Source organism: Pteropus vampyrus, unplaced genomic scaffold, assembly GCF_000151845.1.
Source record: "Pteropus vampyrus isolate Shadow unplaced genomic scaffold, Pvam_2.0 Scaffold69, whole genome shotgun sequence".
Taxonomy (NCBI): domain Eukaryota; kingdom Metazoa; phylum Chordata; class Mammalia; order Chiroptera; family Pteropodidae; genus Pteropus; species Pteropus vampyrus.
The window spans coordinates 1,031,602-1,047,026 of NW_011888850.1; the positions used below are offsets into that span (position 1 = coordinate 1,031,602).

The window sequence follows — 15,425 nt, forward strand, 5'->3', positions numbered from 1 at the left end:
CTTGTAGTATGTGATAAGTATTTCTTAAGCGCCTACTATATGCCAACCTCTGATACTACAGTGAAGACAACACCAGCTCTGTTCTTTTGGAGCTTACGCTAACGGGAGACACTTTAATGTGTCCTACTGCCCAATTATGCAAAAAGCTGATCTCGCTGCGTCACCTATATTTGTAAAATCCGTCTTGGGCAAAGAGTAGAGCACGCGAACCCTCAAACCTGTTGGAAGTCAAAACTCAGCCCACTCCAGGCGGGGACAGGGCCCCCGCGGCGCCCCCGCGTGGCGTCCCTCGGAGCAGCGCGCCGCGGTTACGCCAGGCCGCGCCCCGCCCCTTCCTAGCGACCCCGCCCCCCTCCCCCCCCCAGGCGCAGTGCGCAGGCTCCTCCGTCCGCTCCGGTTCTGCACGGGACGCTGCCTCCCGGCTCGGGAGCAGGTCGCTGGAGCCGCAGTCGCGGCCGCGGTGGTTGGTAAACAGAAGCCTCAGCGTGCACCCTCTCGCCGGAGCCGGCGAGCCCCGGGCGTGAACCGAGCTGACGGAGGATGGCGGCCTCCGGGGTGGAGAAGAACAGCAAGAAGAAGACCGAGAAGAAACTTGCTGCTCGAGAAGAAGCTAAATTGTTGGCAGGCTTCATGGGCGTCATGAATAACATGCGGAAACAGGTACCGCCTGTATGGGAGGGACGGACGGCCTGAGTGCGAGGGGGGAGGTGGCCCTGGGGGTCGCGACCCTCTCTCTCCTTTCTGTGTCCTCGCCCTCCCTTCCGTTTTCGCCCGCAAGCAAAGCAGCTGTTAGTGGAGGGTCGCGTTAGACTGTTGTCGTGCAGAAGTGCCTCCTCGTCTGCCGGTGCTGTGACTCCCAAGTCAGATTCCGGGGCGACTCCTCGGGCTGGCATTCGGTGTCGGGTGTCCGTTGTATAACAGCTCTGCCCTAGTTATCTCTGTGAGGCGAGGATCCCTCCATTGGTGAGCAGTTTTAAGGCGTCGTGAGATCTTGTGCGAAGAAGCCCATTGGCACCGCCCAGCCCGAAGACCCCAAAGAAAGAAGCATTGCTTGGCCTGAAATCAGATACTCTTAAATAAGGATCCCCGCCCCCTTCCGTGGTACCCGGGTGGAGCTAGTTGAAGACAAATCCTCCTGTAAGTGTTAATTTGGAGCAGAAACTGTCACGGATAAATACCGTGCCGTATTTTTAAGGGCACCGTGCGCCTCTGTTATTATGAGCAGCTCTTTGTTCTGTCTTTGGTGTGTGGCGCATTAACGAGTCTTCAGCACGTCGGCGAAAGGTAGGTTATGAAAAGAATAGATTTTAACGCCAAAGAATGTAAACTAGAGAGATTTCATTTATTTATTTTTCAATCCCATAACATCTATGCCACTAAAGCATAGAAAAGCCACTTGGTTACCTTTTCATTTCGTAAGCTTTATTTATGGAAAACAACGCATCCAAGGAGATTTGTGGGAATGTTCCGGTTTTGTGACAGTGGCCCTGTTTTTTCAGGAGGACAAAAGCAGGTTGTGAGTATGAGTAACTGCTAAACCTGATTTGCTTATCTAGTGGTTTTGATGAGAATGTGGACAGCAGTCGAAGAATTTAAGATCTTTATGAAGATCTTAACTTTGGTTTCTTTAACGGAATTCTGACCGCTGCGATCTTGTCTTTGTTCATCAGCTCCTGGCGTACTGCGTGGTGCATGAATGCAGTAGATATCTGTGGGGATGCCTTTAAATCTTTCCTGGCCTTTGTGCTGAAGTACCTGTGAATGTCTGGACTCAATATTTTATGTAATTTTCATGTATCCATTGGCATGTTACATGCATGTTACTTTAATGTAAACCTTTATATTTATAGCACCACTGATTTTGAATGCACTGGTGCATTTAACTAGTGTCTGCCTGTAAACGATAGTTGAACACAGGTTCTCCAGTGCTCAGATTCCTTTCTAGCAAACCTCCCACTCCCCAAAATATGCGTTTCCATCCGTGGACTATAGCATTGTAAAGCATTGCCTCACTTCTTAGATAAGGTGCAGCTGGGTTGCAGCATCAGCTCTTTCCTTGAGGGCACTGTCTGAGACTATTTTTAGCTCTTGGGTTTAAAAATTGATTCATATCCATTTCTTAAACCTAGCTCTAGAGTATTTTAACATCTGTTTATTTAATGTCAAACTAGAAATACAGTTCTTGAAATCAGGATTCCATTGCTGAGTAGGAAGGAAAAATGGATGCTGAGTGGCAACCAGGGATCTCTTCCGCAATGGTTAATTGACCTTGACATGCTGGATTCTCCTTTTGTCAGTGGCTTTGCATGTTAGTCAGATATTTCTCTAATAGCACTTTTACCAACTTCATGGAATCGTACGTCTTTTGCAAAATGCGCAGGTTCACTTTGCATTTGATTTACATTATACTTGTATTGTTCCGTTTAACATTGTAACACAAGAGAGATTCGCCAAGAATGACTGACAAGGTCACTTGATAGAAATGACAGAAATCAAAGCTGGTTTGTGCCAGAGGAGGAATGTTGGACTGACGACAAATTTTATGTGTTCTTGTTCTTTAGTGAATATTTTTGTGTTGTGAGTATTTTTGCTTTTTATGACCTCGTTGCTTTGGAGATCAGGATAATGAGTGCGTGATTGACAAGGATACCTCTGTCTGTACCTAGAAACATGTCTACTAGAATCTGAGAACACTGCAAAATTAGAAAACCTGAATTTCAATTCATACTCTACCATTAATTAGTTTTATAATTCTAGATGTAATGATTTAGGTTATTTCATCTCTCCGTAGCATAGTATATTATATATAGCATATATAATATACTATATTATTCAGTCAGTCCTATACATAATGGTGAAGAGGTTCTGCAGAACCAGCAGCTTCAGCATCTTGTGGACCCTTTTCCTCCATCATCCTTTCAGTCATTTCTAGCCTTTTGTTTTTAAGTAAACTTTCCAATGAAGTAGAAGATTCATGTAAAAGGATACAAATCATAACTGTGTAGCTCAACGAATTATTACAAAGTGACTACGCCACCACCAAGAAATAGAACATTATACACCAGAGGTTCTTCTTTATGCCCTTCTCAGTCACTGCCCCATCAAAGGTAACCACTATTTTAACTTCTTTCATCATAGATTTGGGTGGTTTTTTTTGTTGTTGTTAACTTATATAAATGGAATCATACATTATATACTCTTGTGTCTTGGTTTCCTAAAGTCAACATTATGTTTGTGAGATTATTCTATGTTGTTGTGTATAGCTCTGGTTCATCGTCATTGTTTATAGTATTCCACAATTTATCCATTCTGTCATTATGGACATTTGGGTTATTTCCAGTTTGGAACCATTAAGAAGAGCACTATTTCAAACATTTTTGTACATGTCTTTTGATGTGCATATGTATACACTTCTGTTGAGAAATACCTAAGAGTGGCATTGTCGAGTCATAGGTTATGCTACATAAAGCTTTCCTAGGTACTGTCATACAGTTTCCAAAGTTTTGCCCATTTACACTTCTACCAGCTGTGTGTTGAGAGAGGCTTTTGCTCTACATCCTTTCAATACTTGGTATTGACTATTTTCATAACATCAGCCATTCTGGTGGGTGTATAGCGGCCTCTTATTTAATTAGGTTGTTCATCTTTTTATTTATTTCTCTAACTTTTTGTTTACATTAATTTTATTACCTGATGCACTGGAAGGGGCTATGCAAAGCAGGACTGGGTCATAGTCACTACTGCACACATCCAGTTGTTGCTCTTGTGTTACTGAAGTCCAGAAGACCCTTAACATTCAAGAGAGATGTTTTGAGACCTTCCTAAGTACCACTATCGTTTACAGTTCCCTCACTTTAAATGAGTTAAATCACAATTGGAATTTGAAAGCTTATGTTAAAGGCCTACTGAGAGTTATATGAGAGAACCACAAGGCTGATTTGAGGATTGAATACTGTGCAGACAACTGGGCTCACTTACTAAAATGGCTCAGCTTCTCCAAGACAGTAAATTATTACATGTCATTAATCTTTAGGGTCTCTCGTGGAACACTTCTTGAGCTCTTATTCTCTACCAGCCATTCTGCAGTGTTTTACATGCTTTGTCTCACTTTATTCTCAAAACTCCAATGACAGACCTTTCTCTAGTCTTAACTCTCTGTCTTCTCTTTTTGTCTGTCCAGCTTAGGAGCTATCACCTCTGTCTCTTCACTTTCTTTCCAGTGCCTCAAGCTTTCTTAACCCTTTGTCCTTTTGTCACATCCATCTAGCAAAAAGCATTAATGACTGTTTACCTTCTCTGTGCAACACCTCCAAGCACAGCTGGAGAATATGCCATTACTGGGCAGCCCTCTGCCAGGTAAGTCCTGACTTCCGCTGGGCTGTCAGTATTGGCGAGTGATCCTACTTTCCATTTATTTTACTGTTTTCCTCTAATTAGAATCTTTTCTCTGTATCTTCACTTTCAGTACATCATCCTTCTTTCAACATCACAAATAAATAGAAGGCGTTAGTCTGGAACTATCTAACTTTTAACTTTCCACCACCAAATTCATAAACCTGTTTTTTGACACTTTCCTTTTTACTCTCTTTATGCTGCTGCAGTTGAGAAGCTGCCTCTTTTCCATCTGGGGCCAAAGACTTTCACCTGGGCTTTGACTCCCTCAGTACTAGTCTGGTCAGAAAAGTTATGCTGTTGATTATTCCATCTCTGTTGAGCATCTCTAACTTCTCCTTCTGTGCTGGATTCTAGCCATCAGCATTTAGGCACGTTTTAACCTCTCCAGCTTTTAAACCAACAAACCAATCCATCCATTCTTAGTCTCAGTATTCCCTGTACATAATCTCTCTCCCCCTTGTTAAAACCGAAAGGTTTTCGCTGCCTCTTTTGGCTCACTATTATCCTATCTCAGTCTGGCTTTCCAACTCATCCATTCAGATGAATACTTATTGAGAACCCACTGTGTGCTAGACATTTTGCTAGATTTTGGAGTTGAAATGGTGAGTAAAACCTGATAGTTACTATCCTCACGCAGTTTATCGTCTAGGGGGAGAGTGAGATATTAATCAAATAGTCACACACACACACACACACACACACACACACACACACAAATGTAAAGTTGCAACAGGGGTAGGTATTATGAAGGAAAAGAACAGGGTTCAGTGAGGCATATGGATAGATGATTTGACTTTCAGGAAGGTTTTCCTAAGTAAGTGGTAATTGAACTGAGAGCTAAAATAAAGGTAGATGTTAACAAGGCACCTTAAGGAAGAGCCTCTTAGGTAGAGGGAACAACATAGGCAGAGGCCCTGAGTTGGAGAACTACTTACCATAGAAAGGCAAGTACAAGAGACTGATTAAAGGTCAGTGTGACTGGAGCACAGACATAAAAGGAAGGATGGTGCCAAATGAAACTGGAAAAAAACTAGCTAGAGACCTACCCATGCATTGCCTCATAAGTCAAGTTAGGGGGTTTTGCCTTTATTCTAAAACTCTCTCAAATGTATATGTGAGTGAGGAGGCATCAGTGGGTATTCTTTTTCTTTTGGGGGAAAAAAAAAGACAAAACAAAATGGTCTGTGGTGAATGAATTAGAGAGCTCTCAGACCGATTGCTTTGCAGACCAAATAGGAAGTTGTTGCAGGAGTAGCCCAGTGAGATGGTCCTTTGCACCAAGGTGGTACCAGCAACAGCAATATCTATGAAAAAAAGAGGGTAAAATCAATAGGACTTGGTGATGGTTGTGATGACTAAATTAGATAACCATAAGATAATATGACTAAATTAGATAACCATAAGATAACCTGATAATGAGTAAGTTCTCGGTAAATATTGGCTATTTTTATTGCTATTGTGATAGTAGTGATTGATTGGGTGCCGAGGAATTCAATACAAGGTGTCACTTATGACCTCTGCGGTTCTAGAATGTATCACTTAAAGAGGTGATAACTGGAAAAGGATCAGGGCTTTGAGGAAAGGGTTATAATTTGTGTTTTAGATATTTTTGGTTTGTGAGGCCCATGAGACATTGAGGTATATGAGTTGACAGGTCTGGAGAGTCATGGGTTAGAATTATCTGCAGAGAGAAGGTAACTTCTTGATTGAAGCTGTGGAGAGTCAGGTATCTAGGATAAAAGCTAGAGAATGAGCCTATAAAGGACACAAAAAAGAAATGGCCAGAATAGGAGGAAAATGAGTTTTGAGAATCGGAGAAGAAATTGTTTCAGAAGGAAGATGGCACATTTTGAAGCCTATGATAAGTCAGAGTAAGGTTCGAACTAAAAATGCCCATAGGATATAGCAACACAGAGGGGCTTGTTGAATATAGTGAGAGTTGTTTTGATGGAGAGACTGAGAAGTCAGATTAGCATGAGTAGAAGTGAGTAGGTTATGAGAAAATTGAGACAGCTATTTGGAGAAATTTGGTCCTGAAGGAAGTGAGGGAGTCAAATGAAGGCTGTTTGGTTTTACTTGCTTAAATGGGAGATATGTAAGTGTGTTTAAAAACTAGCGAGATGAAGAGGTTGAATATATGAGACGGAATAGGTAATTAATAGATGGTTCTGAGATGAGATCCAAAGGCAAGGTGATTGATCTCATATAGGAGGAAGACAGTTCCTCGTCCATAAGAGCGGGAAGGAGGAGAGGGTCGGTAGGTAGTTATATTTGGAATCCGGAGAATGAAGGAGTTTCTGTCCAAAGACTTTCGTTTTCTCTGAAGAATAGGTGAGATCATCTGCTAAAATGAAGGACGAAGATGAAACTGGAGGTCGAGGAAAGATTTTGCAAAAAGTAGAAATAGTATGATGGCAGGCAGGTTTTTCGGAAGATTTTTTGAGGTTAATTTTTATGACTGTACAATGAATATTAATCCTCTGCCTGGACTTCAAAGCCTTATCTGATCTGATACCAGCTTATTTCCCCAATCAGATCTCCTACCACTTGTCTCTTAGCCATTTCACTCCAGGCACCTGTCTTCCTTTCAGAGCCTAAAATGTTGTACCCGTGCCTATGACTCTCGTCCCCTCCTACTCATGCTTCAGTTCTTACCTTAGTGCCTCTTCCTCCCTGAATGCCCTAGATTATGTCAAGGCCCTCTATTTCATATACCTTACAACACTCAATTTCTTCATGCATTTGTCATCGCAGTAAAGGCAATACACACATTATAGTTTGTTGTGTGTCTTTGCTACTGGGCTCTAAGCTCCATTATGGCAGGGACCGTGTCTGTCTTATTCAGTGCTGCATTGCCAACATCTATCACATAAGTGCTCAGATTTTTAATAGTTAATGTCATCATTACGGTTGATAACACCTATAGGATGAGGGCACAGTAAGAAGACAAGTGGACAGAGAATGAAACTTTGGAGAGCATCGACATTTTAAAGAATAGGAAGAAGAATGCTTTGGAGATTAAGGGGCAGACAGAAGAAAGATAGCCAGTAACGTCATCGAACTCAAGGTATAAGTTAACGAAGAAGAGATAGGAGGATCAAATGTTACAGGGAGGCCGAAAAAGATAAAGTGTCCACAGGGTTTGAAAATGGGAGGTTTTAGCAAGTACAGTTTTAATGGAAGAGTGGAGGAAAACAGAATTTAAAGGACAGAGGAGAGACAGAGTAGTGAGGACAGAGAGAGGGACCTGCCTCCTGTGCGGCCCAGGCTTTCCAGAGTGGGATTAATGTTCCTCCCCTAAATCTAGTAGTATCTAGTGCACACAGCCTTTGTGACACACACCACGTGTGTATTGAATGAATGAGTACAGCAGCACATCTTCAGGGAGACATGCTTGCATTAATGTTCCCTACTGAGGAGAATGACAGTCAAGATTTCGGAGATGCAGGGACCAGGCCAGCCCCAAAGTCCCGTAGCCTTTCTTTAGGACACCGCTTTCATTACACCTCAACGCTAACTACTATCAGTCTGTTTCTCTTCAAGAGTTTCAAATCCTAGGGAGAGAGGCTCTGATAGACCTAGTTTTGATTAAATGTTAATCCTTTGCATAAATTATCTACTAAGGAGAACAGGGCCATGTAGCACAAACATGGTCTTGAAAGACTCATTTTATGTATTGAGGTCATTCCCTGAGAACGGGGAATTGTAAGTCAGGTAGCTACTCCAGTGGGCATCTACTACAAGGATTCACATCAGTGGTATAGCTGGTATATATTTTAGTACATAATACAGCATATAATTTAGTTACATTCTGTTGAGCTGTCAAAAATGTAGCTGATTATTATTTTTAAGAGAGACATTCTTGAGATTATGCCATCTAGGCTGTCATAAATGCTATACCTCTCAGGTTAGTTTACTGGAAAACAGTATGCCAGAATTGAGTTATTTCTTAGACCTTTTCTTTGAATTAAATTCAATTAATATTATACTGTAAGCTTTCATATGAACAATTATTTTTAAAAGGTTTGTGTCTTCTATAAAATTCTTTTAGTAATGTTGTCTTTAGTCACTCATTACTTTGAGAAACCACATGTTATAGTGGAAATAATATGGACTTTGAAATCAAACAGACCTGGGTCTGAATCTTAGCTCTGTCTTCTAACTAATTGTGTGACATTGGGCAAGTCACAACTTCAGCCTTTTATGTTCTTTTCTGGACAACAATGATCATGATATCATACTAAACTAACTTACTGATGTTGGGAATAATGAGAGAAGGAATGTGAAAACTCTTGATAAATTATTCAGCATAGTACAAATATTGTTTGTATTGTTATTATCACAGTTAATCTTCTGGGATTCCTGGTTACCAGCAACAGAAAGTAAAAATAATTTATTGCGAGGATATACAGCATTGACCATAGGCTGGAAGATGAGCAGGCATGGCAAACAAGCAGGAACCAGGGTTTCTCTGGTAGCCAGACTGCAGAAACCCTGGAGTCAAGGTTACAATGCAAGAACAGTCTTGACCACTTGCTGCTGCTGCCATAAAGATGAGTTTTCCCTCCATCTATCATTCAAGTTTTAAAATCCTGGAAGTAGGTGTCTAATTGGCTGTCTTTATATTGTTTGCCAGCTTGGGGCTTTGCTAAGGAGTGAGTAGGAGAGAATTGCCCTCTCTCCAAGATAGTTCATAATGAGCAATTTTTCTAGACAAGGAAGATTGGGGTTCTAATAAGCAGGAAAAATTAGATGCTGGATTGCCAGAATCCACAAATGTCCACTATGGTCTACACTTTAGCCTGTTCAATACAAACATGAATGTTCTTATTCTCATTCTTATAATTAAAAAAAAAAAAAAGTCACCAATCAAGTTTTTTCACTCATGACATCTAACCCCAAGTTCAAGATCTCTTAGTGATATCTATTCCTTCTGTAATCATTTCAAGATCTTAAAGGCTAAGTAAATAAATTCTTCATGTGATTGTGGATGGAAAAGAAGAAAGGAAAGGGGTTAAACTTATGTAAATATAAGAACAAGGATGAAAATAAAAGTAGAAGCCACATTCATTGTTTATTATTATTTATTTATTAGTATTTTATTATTTATGGCTTCTTTCTGCCTATTCCTCTTCTTTGTCTTTAGCTAACTCCCCAAGGTTATTTATCTGATGGAGTGACCTGATCCTTCAGTCTTAGGTATCTTGAGCCTTTGGTCTTGCCTGTAAAGAGTTACTTTAGTCTTTCATTAACATTTACCACTAGATTTGGCAGTACCAGTGTTGAGTCTGGGATTCAGTTTTATGCTGCTTAAACCTGCTTAGCCTGTTGCTAGTTAATGGATGTTGGCAGAAGATATGAGACTCCTATGTCAGAGACAAAGACTTGATTACTCACAGCAGAGCATCATGAGGGTCAGAATGTTATGTCTCAGTTCCCTTTGCCCCACAAATACTACGAGGACGACATGGTGGACGTATACACAGTGCGTTTGTGTTGCAGCTAAGGAATGAACACTGAGCTTAAGGAATCTGCCATTTTTATAGCAAACAATAAACAAACCTGGTCTTTATCCAGGAGATGAGACATTATCTCAGTCTCTTACAGTCACTCGCTGCCAAAAACAACCTTGAGAAATAGTGGCCCGGGTAAAGAGTGGCAGGGCCTTGCAATCTTGGCATGTCCAGGAAGACGCATAGGAACTCATAGAGTACTGTCTCTCCCAACAACCAGAAGGTACCCAACAGGATCCACTGAGTTCCAGCCATCCTCTCTTCCATGGATGGCCAGCGTCAGGCCTCTAGCCAGATGTAATAACTTTTGTTGTTTTTACCCAGTGACTGAGAAGGCCAAAATGACCAGGTCATAGTTGCAACTTCCAATTCCGTGGAAACGTTGTTATATCACTTGGTCGAATCATTCTTTCTTCGGTTCCCAAATCTCTAGCAGAACCCACCTACAAAAAAAACTACTTGCTGAGATTACAAACAAATTTTTTGTAAGTGAATCATTAAGCATTATAGTGAAGGGAGCTTTTCTATCCCTTGGTTGCTAGGCACGTTGTGGCTACAGAGAAACCATTCTGTCTATATACATTCTGTGAAATCAGATCATTTGAAAATGGATTCTGCTGCTTAAAGAAAAAAAAAATTTGAAAACCACTGGTATAAGGCTTTTCCCTGAAAAGACAATATACTGTGTGTGTGTGTGTGTGTGTGTGTGTGTGTGTGTGTGTGTGTGTGTGTCTGTCTGTGTCTCTGTGTAGTGTTGAAAACAGTGGGCAGAGGAACCGAGAATTGGAAGTGTGAAACATTTGTCACCTCACCCGAAGGAAAGGAAATAAGGTCTCTTGAGCTCATATCTCTCTTCCCTTTTGCCCAATGAGAGAGAAGTTTCTATCTAGTTGTTAGAACTTAAGACATTGCTATTTTATTAATGGTGAGGTTACTCCATTGATGCTCACATACTTCTTAAAGTCTCCATCTGCTAAGCAGGGCAGGTAAGGTATGTCTTGTGGTGCACTCTATAAGGTGGATTTGAACCCAGCCATCTTTTTTTTTTTTTTTCCTTGCAGGACGTATAAATATGCAGATTTCTAAATTTAGGTTATTGGGGTATGCATAGGTGAGTAGAAAGGCCTATATTGGCTTCTCAAACAAAGCCTCATTTTTCAATTGTATTTTGCTAGAGAAGCCTTGCGTATGAGGAATTAGCAAGTACTTGCCCAGCTGTCAATATTATGTTCTGTTGTGTCTCATTTGGATGTTGATACTTATATAAATGCCTGAGTTGAGAATCTCAGAGGGCTGAATGGTAGAATTCAGGCACCGAAGCCCCATCCCTCTCCCAACAGAAGTAGCTAGCTGTAAGTTCTTATTTCCAAGTTTACTCTGTCTTTTAGGTTTTCTGTTTTCTTGCTGGCACAGGGAATGCTTTGTTCTATCTGAAATGCTGATGAGGCATCCTCTATCAGTAACTGTTCTTTCGTGTATTCTCTGAAGGCCAGTTTAGCAGTTGAAGTTTTCACTCCAGATAGTTTTGAAATAAAAAGATATCTGTTAACTCCAGATTGAAAGTTCACTTCCATTTCCCATCTCACATTTTTCTCAACCATGATGTCATTCATTCATAGCATTCTAGATTGTCTCCAGTGAACCATGTGACAGCTTAAAGCACTTTATCTAATTCCATACTGGCAACATAAAATCCCCCAAATTTGACTCTTACGAACCCTCATATTATTAAATTCCCACATCTGTGATCTCTGTGTAAATTAAAATGAAAGCAATTGCAATTGTCTGCTCTCCCTGGCTTTTTATACTGCCGAGTCGGCAGTGTAAGGCATTTGCTTACGTGTTTGAGTAGTCAGGATAGCTTCTTCAGCAGCTGCAGTGTGTGCTGTCTTCCATGAGAATAGATTTAGTTTAGCACCTCTAAAGCCGAATTTCTCCAGCTCAAGGGTAGTTGTTGGTACCACTTGTTTTCAGTATGTCAAAGGGACCCTAGGTCTCTTAAGCACAGCATCATCCCCACCTCCACAAACCTGAAAAGGTTCAAGCAGATCTCTCGTCTCTCTAATAGTGCAGATGTTGACGTATTATTTATATAGTCCTTACCCACGTTATTGTTCCCAGCCCAAAACAGAACAGAAACTCCAGTTTCTGGGGGAACAGAATTATCAAAGAAAACAAAAGAAAAAATCTTGGCTTTTGGTATTGACAGGTTGCCAGTCTAATTGACAGCCCCTAAGACTAAATCCATCTGAGAAGAATTACTTATCAAGAAGCTAAGAGGGACACTGCATTTACCATAGAGAGAAGGGACTTTTGATCTATGCATAATGATGCTTCACTGGCATAGGACATATTGTTCTTCTTGGGCAAAATGTCAGACATTTGCCAGGGGATCCACCAGCTGCTGGGTCTCCTAGAGTTTCCCTTTTTGCCCTGTTCATCCTGCACATTTATTTACGTCTTAATTTGTATTTCTTTTTCTTGCCCCGTGTTCCTGGCTGTTCCTGGCTGTTCCTGGCTAACCAGTGCTAAAATGATTGAGTTCTGTCTAGTGACAAAGTCTTCCCTCTCGAGAGAAGAGCAAGCCACATTCGTAGCAGGCATGGAACAGAATTTGTGGCTTTGCATCCTCTGCAGTTCTGACTCTTCTGATCTACATCTGTGTGTCCCCGTTTTGATCTGTCTTGCTGTTAAGTTCTTTATATCTATTAATCCTATCTTTTAGAGTCTTTTTTCTGCCCTATGTATCTCACCTGGCGAATGACCTTTAGCAGATTCCTCTAAGGCCTGTGGTCCCCATAGGGACCAGTATGCCTTGCAGTGTGCTCCTCAAAACCTTGCTTTCCTCGTTATTTGATTTTTCCAGGCCTTGGAAACTTGGTGGTAGAAGATGCATTCTTTTCTGTTACCAATTTGTGTCAAATTGGGCTGTGTCCCTTTGTTCTTTCTAGGCAGTCCCAACTGAGTCATTAACCTGCTTGAGTTGAATATTTTCCTTTCTATGTCATGTAGAGCTAACATCGTGGAGATCAGAATACCTTCCTTCCTTTTCCTGTCCTTTTCATTTTGGGCCCGGGTGTTTGTTTTGCTAACATACTCCTTCCTCTAGTGCCTTTCTTTTGTAGATTTTGCCATAGTGAAAAATAAGAGGTCAGCGTATTCAGGATTGACTCAAGGACTGAAAAGTTTAATTGTTTTGCTTAATTTCAGGAACTATTAGGATACATTCTACAGAAGCATTATTTTTAAAATGTAGGAAATTAATATTCACATTAACTTACTTGCAGAATTTCTGTGAATAGCAACAACGTTCAGTCTTTATTAGATGCACCAAACCAGTACCAGATTGAACCTGTGAAGAAAATGTGTGTTGATTTTTTGAAAGAACAAGTTGATTCAGTTACTGCCACTCCTCACCAGTCTCAGTAAGGTAATTCCAATTATGAAGAAGTCTGGCATCTAACTTAGGCCTGGACCGTGTCTGAGTTACTTGGCTTCCCGTTAATGTGACCCAGTGCTCTTCCCTCAGCGTCTTATTTCTACAAACTTCCCAGATAGTTCCACTGTAGCCTGCACCATTTCTGTCTTCCCACCCATATGACCTTGCAAATTACTTAACAAATTCACGAAATATTCTATCGCTGATCTTATTTTTACCTTTCAAATCCATCTGAACTCACTATGAATCACCTGTTACAACTGTCCAACTGTCCCAGTCTTTAAGGGCCGTCCTCTAATTATTTTTGATTTTGTTACCTTTCGCTTTAAGAGGAATCTTACAAAAATTTCCTAGGGACAGGCTCTTTCTGAGACAGCCATTTTAATCTACTCCTGGTTCTCCTCTTCCTTCATGACATCTCTTTGATCCATATCGCCTTCCTTAAATAAATAGCAAAAATAACTCTCTTTTTCCTAGTCCCATCTTTAAAGAGCCGTTATACCAAAGTGTCTTCGCTTTCTCTTTCAAAGCTGTTTGGCCTAACTCATCACATGCTTCCCTTGAGGAATGAAATTCCGTTTTTCCTCTGTTAATGTAGGTGTCTTCCTTTGTTTTTCTTTCGCTTTCCCGCTTGTCTTTTTGTGATTATATGTATTTTTTAAGTCCGATGCCGTTTTTCTTTTCCGAACGAGCACAATGCCTAAAAAGGCCTTTTTAAGTTTTCTCCTAGCCTTTGGGTTTCTTGTGGCTTTGTTGACACTTTTTCTAGTATCTCAATCCAAGCAGATGATTTGCCCCCATGTAAGGACTCCACTTCCCTTTACCTTTTCAGTGACTTAAATCCACCACCCAACTATAGTTGAATCTGCAGTCTGCTCAGGTATTTATACCCAAGGCCAACCCAAAATCATGCGGGGAGGGACTGATTGCAGAACCTTGTTGACCAGCTACGTAAATCCAAAGGTTAGTCATCCCTCAGTCCTCTCCTTGGGAGACAATGGAGAGTAGAATTTGGGACGGCTGATCCCATGCCGCCTACCAATGCCAGCCGGAACCTCTTACACTCCTGTGGAGCTTATGTGGAACCTACAGCTGCCTTCTGCAGTTCTTTCTGGCAAATTTGTAAACAGCAAATGGTCATTGCACAAACACATGCCTGAAATGCTTGCGTGTTTTGAGGTGAGTCTTTCCTAACCGAAGGACTCTTTCCTCAAACGTCCCTAATACTTTCAGGCACTAAAGCAGCACCTAAGTTTCTGCTTCCTCTGTGGTGCTGTGAGCATCTGTGCGTAGGTATGGGTTTGAGGGGCCCTCTTCCACTGCTTGTTCTAAGCATTCGAGCAGTCAACACAGGAAACAGATAAGTTAACGGTGACAACAGACTGGAGAACATGGCTTGAACCTGAGCATAAAATTGAATTTTTTCTCTCCTGAGTTAAATTTACCCACCCATCTGAAGCAGAGCAGCTGAAGAATGGGAATAGTTAGCCCTCTCCTGCTCCGGGGACAAGTCTGCCCCAAGGAGTTATGTTCCACTTTGAGGGAAGTTTTATGGAAGGAGAATGAACCAGGAGGCCTGGCTCTGTGACCTCTACCACACTTTTGCCCATCCTGTTGTCATCTTCCACAAGTGATGGATGGAGAAAGAGACTGAAACTACCTTCCCCAGAGGAAGAGGCAGTACAGTAATAGCCAGAAATCTGATGTTTCTCCAGATGTGTAACAGTTATCCCAGTACCATATTTTTTTCAATTATCTCACCTCTCATTACATTTTTTAAATTAACAAACCTTATTTTTTTGGAGCAGTTTGAGGTTTACAGAAAAATCAAGCAGAAAGAAAGCGCAGAGAGTTGGTATTAACCCCTTCCCCCTCACTCCCACAGTTTCCTCTATTATTAACATCCTGCATCAGTACCGTGCATTTGTTACACTTGAAGAGCCAATATTGTTACATTATAATTAGTCATAGTTTACATTAGGGTTCACTCTTTGTGCTGTACATTCTATGAGTTTTAACAATGTATAATAACATGTATCCACTGTTATGGTTTCATACAGAATAGTTTTACTGCCCTA

General features: G+C 41.1%; 1 protein-coding gene across 1 annotated transcript in view; it reads left to right on the forward strand.

Annotated features, from left to right (window-relative positions):
• The first annotated feature begins 367 nt into the window (after positions 1-367).
• Positions 368-15,425, forward strand: part of KLHL7 (kelch like family member 7) — a 58,749-nt gene continuing 43,691 nt past the window's right edge. The window contains exon 1 of the mRNA XM_023531529.1: positions 368-660. Coding sequence (XP_023387297.1) covers positions 541-660 — 120 coding nt within the window. The 5' untranslated portion in view covers positions 368-540. The remainder of the gene's footprint in view (positions 661-15,425) is intronic.